This window comes from Arachis ipaensis, chromosome B08 (genome assembly GCF_000816755.2).
Source record: "Arachis ipaensis cultivar K30076 chromosome B08, Araip1.1, whole genome shotgun sequence".
Lineage (NCBI taxonomy): Eukaryota > Viridiplantae > Streptophyta > Magnoliopsida > Fabales > Fabaceae > Arachis > Arachis ipaensis.
Genome location: NC_029792.2, coordinates 7,510,055 through 7,515,357, shown reverse-complemented (window position 1 = coordinate 7,515,357; position 5,303 = coordinate 7,510,055). Strand labels below are relative to the sequence as shown.

Here is a 5,303-nt window from a genome sequence, read left to right as displayed (position 1 = left end):
TTATCTCGAAAGGACAACGAGGTTCCTGATAAAAAAAAAAAAGACCTAATCCGATTTCTGATATTTTTTTTTGGGACTATTAGTCCCTGTACCAAAAAAAAACTTTTTTTTGGCGATGAGATTTCGTTATCTTTCGAGGGAATTGTCAGGCTGTTTTGGGTTTTTCTCTTTTTTGTTTTAGTTTCCTTCTTGACGAGACCTATAAAATAATTATTTATGTGTGGCAGTGTGGCCATGGGGGGACTTTTCCCCGAAATAGAAATAGGTAGCAAAATGTAGGAAAGGTGTGATGAGAAAAAGAGTGATCTTAGGCTCTTAGCCTTTGAAAGGCTGCGTAATATTGCAGCGGTAACTGTTTGAATTTCATGGGTGAGTAGGAATGTTGGATAATAAAGTGCGTCACAATATTCTAATAAGATGTATTGTTATTGTTGTTGATGGACATCAAGTACTACGTCATGTTATGGCATGAAAGAAGCCATCCAAAGAAGCCTAGTTGGATTTTATTATGCGCAAATATAACAGGACTCAAGAATATTAGTTTAGTGGACTACTCTGCATAAATGAACTAATCACTATTAATCTATTCTCAATTTGTCATCACTACTATACTAATCGTTATGATTAGGATGTCAATTTCAATAACGTAATTTCTAGAAACAACCACAGTAGCTAGCTGCCCCACCCAATGACCCAGTCCTCATAATTGGTCCTCCTTATATATTATGTTTATGCTTAAAAGTGGTAATTTCTAATTCCATTTCATTCCCCAGGAAAGGCATCAAAGAAGGAATATGTTCACTCTCTTTTAAGCCATATGATTTTGAGCCTTAGAGTTTTACTTATAAGGTAATTTTGATGCTTAAAAAGAAACTATACTTGTTATAAAATCTTTAATGCTGAGAGATTCCGTTGAGTTGGCTCCGGAGTCTGAACACTGTTTCAACGTAATGCAAATGCATTGGCTATCACTGTGCATGACACACACACACTCACTCTTTCTTGTGCTGCTGCTTCCGTCACTGCCTCTCACAGCCACAATGACTTTCCTTTTTTTTTTAAGTACTCTCTATTTCTATAGAACAAGCAAGTAAACCAAATCCAAAGCAACAAAAACAAAATGAAAAACATATATACATAGTAATATATTCCTTTCATACTTGGTTTCAGTTCACACACAAGCACTTGTTGTTTCTTCTCACTCCCTCTCAATATGGACATAGATTCTTCAGGAGGCACATCCAATTGGCTCTACGATTATGGCTTTGATAACATCTCTGTTGCTGACTTCATGGCTCCAGACTCTGCTGCTTTCACCTGGCTGCCTCAACCTCAGCCACACACCAATTTCAAGCCTCCTTCTTCCAATATCAGGTGGGTGTTTTTGGGTTTTGTTTTGTTCTTCAACTTTCTCTTTTGTTTCAAGTTTCAACCCAAGTTTAAAAGCAGGGAATTCTATGGATTTTTTACCGGATCATCACATAACTGCTTCATGATTGCAGCTTGGAAATGGAATACTCAGTGGATTCAATTGTGCTGGAAGGTGGCCCTTCAAAGCGGTAATGTCTCTTTTCTTCTAAAATCCTTCCTTCTAAACAGTTTAGCCACTATTATTCATAATTTGGCATTTTCATCATGTAATGATAACATCAAATATTTAGAAATTTTGTATAATATGCAGCTTGGCCCTGGTCTCTGATTTGTTTTTATCAGTTGTGAGGGGAAACTGTAATGACTTGCATATTAGGCAATGTGGTTTATGAATAGTATAGGACATATTGGATCATATAAACTGAATTTTGAAAAAATCTATCATTATTAGGATGAGGAAGGATTTGAAATTTTCTAAGGAATCAAGCAAAGAAGACTATGTTAGCTATGTCATGGAAATGCCATGCTTGCTCCTACATACTTGATTCTGCATTGAGCCTAGATATCATGTTTAATATTGATCGTAATAGCTAATGGAAAAATCTAACATTGTATCAATGAAGATCCGGAACTAAGTATTAATTGCTCTCTTATGATTCACTTGTGTTCACCTCTATAATTTTGCAACTGTTACTTCAGGTTGAGGACTGAATCATGTGCATCTGGAACCAAGGCATGTCGAGAGAAATTGCGAAGGGACAAACTGAATGAGAGGCATGCTATTATTTTAAATTTGTGTGATTGAGTATAGTCTTCTCTGAATCTCATGTCCTCAAAATTTGGCATGGTTTTAAGGTTTCTGGAACTGAGTTCCATCTTGGAGCCTGGTAGCATGCAGCCCAAAACCGACAAGGTTGCCATATTAAGTGATGCCGTCCGAGTCGTAAACCAATTAAGAGATGAAGCAGAGAAGCTGAAGGAAATGAATGATGAAATGCTTGAAAAAATTAAAGAGCTCAAGGTGGGTGATTTTCTGTTTGTAATGGTTACTTTCAAGTAACATGCTCTTCTTCATAAGATTAGACTATAGTTGTTATTTTTTAAGTGCTCTTAGAGTATGACTTGTTTGAAGAACCTCTAAGAATTTCTTGATGAAAAACCAGAAAAAGGGTTAGATATGACTGAACCGTTATAGCTTTTGACTTAGTAGTAAGAACTTAATAGAATCATTGCAGGCTGAGAAGAATGAGCTTCGGGATGAGAAAAATAGGCTCAAGGTAGAGAGAGAGAAGTTGGAGCAGCAATTCAAGATGACAAATGTTCAGCCAAGCTTCCTCCATCATGCTCCGGCCGCCACGAAAGCACAAGGTGCTAGCCAAAAGCTGATACCCTTCATAGGTTACCCTGGCATAGCCATGTGGCAGTTTATGCCCCCAGCTGCAGTTGATACATCAAAGGATCATCTCCTTCGTCCACCAGTGGCATAATAGAGTGGTTAGAGCATCCACTTCATTGTTTTGTGTTTGTTAAAACATATATCAATGTCTAAGTTGTGTGGATTGTGAACTGTGTGTGTGTGTGCTTACCAATAATGTAAGCCTAAAAGTGTGTTGTGAAGCATTTCAATAAGGTGAACTTGTATTGTATTACTTTTGAATTTGTGATGCTATCATAATTAAATGGTTTTCTGTTGTGTATTACTGATGGATGCATTATGGATTATGGATTAGTCTTTATGAAATTTCAACCACAGCAAATCACCAATACAACAAAGAAAAAACACCAAACACAATAGTTTAACATAGAATAATAAGCACAAATAACAGAAAACAATGGTGGAGAGTGAAAATTTCTCATCCTTAAAAGGCCACAATCATTGTTAAATAGCTTAGCACTGCCGCTTGCATGACTTTGCTGGCTGATGATGAATCTGGCTGGTCTACCGAATGGTTTTCGAGAGGTGAGGCAGCAGAACCAGTAAATTCAGTGGAAGGAACCATTGGTGAGAGTGTAGGAGTTTCAAGAGGTGTATCCAACAATGGAGATGATGCCAATGGAACACCATAACTCGGTGATTCAGCTGATGGTGAAGGGGTTAGTGTTACTCCCTCTGGACCTGGAGAGGGAATGATGGGAATTTCTTGTGGTGAAGGAGATTCTACTGGTGATGATGAAGCAGAGGAAGTTGCAGCAGTGGCTAGAGTAGTGTCTATTTCAACCTTCATTCCTGTGCTGCAATGTCCTATTGTTCCACAAATGTAGTACTTTTTTCCTGGTGAAGTAAGAGGAATGGTTGTCTTGCCATCATTGTAGGTCTGAATTGGTTTTGTTAATTGGCAAGAGTCATAATCTGCTTTAGTAACTTCAATCACATTATGATTTGGTGGATACTGAAAAACTGCACAACAATAATATATGAAAGACAGTTGTTAAGTAGAATTTATATTAAAAGTTGTAGTTTGTTGATGAATGCATTGCAAGAGACTTACTGAGTTTGTCTCCAACTGAAAACTTCTGAGATAATGCCCATGATTGAAGGTCTGAGCTTGTATCCCACCCTCCATTTGGTCCTCCAACAATGTGATCTGTAGCCATGACCAATTTGATAAGTACAGTCACCAAAGTTACTCTGACTATGATTTCAAGTACACCCATATTTGATAATGTCAGAGGAAGAGTCACAGGATGTATTAAGGTTTGATGAAACTTGATTAGAGAGATTTTATTGATACATGGCTTTAAGTATATACAAGTCTATATATATAGGGAACCATAGAGGAATTTGGAGGAGTCGCTTTAGAATGATGTATAATTTTGGTTCAATCATGCAATAGCTGGAGTTGGTAACTATCTTATAATTATTTGCTTCAAGTCTGAAGGAGAATTAACAGGTGATAGTTGTTGATGACTTGTTAAATTAACAACAATTTATGTTTGGCTTTTTTCCTAGATACATAATTTTAAAAATGAATTTTTCTCTGTTCCACTATATTAGAATTTTGTGTTTAGTTTACTTGCACCCACATCAATTGGGTATTGATTTTCACTAGGAATCTTTCTCGGGTCTAATAGCCAATCAAAATATGGCAGCACAATTCAAGTGGAAATAAAATATTAATCATTTCTGTGGTTTGTGGAGCAAATGTGAGAGAGGTTCCTATCCTATCCCTCTAGTGTTGCAGGCACCTAATCCAAGTATGTAACCAACCCAAGGTGCCAGAATATTAAACTTTTATCAGTTAGGAATCTAAGAAAAGTAGTAAAGAAATTGCAATTAGTATTTACTACTAGTGTTTAATTACCAACATTGATAGTCTTACGTTTAGGGGTCTACGCGAATCGGATCGGATCGGATATGATATCCGCGTTTTTTAGTGTCGGATCCGATCCGATCCGCAAATATTCGGATTGGATATTGGATATATCCACATAATTGAATCTTTTTTTTTAATCATATTTCTATATAAAAAATTCAATAAAATATTTCTTTCACACTTTTAAACTTATTTATTCTTAAAATAATTTTAATCAAACTTTTCTTAAATAACAAATAAAATGATACAATATATGAAAAATAACTACTAACTAAAACATACAACTATAAATAAAATAATACGACTATGACATTGTAACCATTTCAAGCAATGTTTATATTGAGCTTTAGTTTTCTCCGTATTTTTTTAAAGTGATTCCAAACAATAGAAAGGGCCTGTTAGTCTTTCTTTTACCTAGCTGGCGTGTTTGTGTCTCTGTCCCGGCAGTAGGAGCATCACTTGAGGCTGGATTAGTCACTGATTCCCCTCCCTTTGCTGACTCAGAAGGTGTCGATGCAGCAACATTTGGTGGAGTAGGGATGCTCCCTACTTCAGATCCACTTGTATTGTTTGTAACTGCTTGCTTATCAGCCATTTCAAGCAACACAATCCTACAAG

The 5,303-nt window shown here is 36.5% G+C and overlaps 2 protein-coding genes across 2 annotated transcripts; one reads left to right on the top strand and one right to left on the bottom strand.

Moving 5' to 3' along the window:
* LOC107613798 (transcription factor bHLH115) lies at positions 1,302-3,071 on the top strand (the record flags this gene model as incomplete). Its single annotated transcript, XM_016315953.1, is given in 5 exon segments — positions 1,302-1,374; positions 1,503-1,559; positions 2,071-2,145; positions 2,227-2,392; positions 2,607-3,071. Coding segments are annotated over 4 exon segments (543 nt in total). The 3' UTR covers positions 2,859-3,071.
* On the bottom strand, positions 2,990-4,217 carry LOC107613797 (uclacyanin 1). The gene is made up of 2 exons (XM_016315952.2): positions 3,861-4,217; positions 2,990-3,769 (listed from the first exon to the last, which is right to left on the bottom strand). The coding sequence occupies exons 1-2, from the start codon at positions 4,024-4,026 to the stop codon at positions 3,231-3,233; spliced, it is 705 nt and encodes a 234-aa protein (XP_016171438.1). The 5' UTR covers positions 4,027-4,217; the 3' UTR covers positions 2,990-3,230.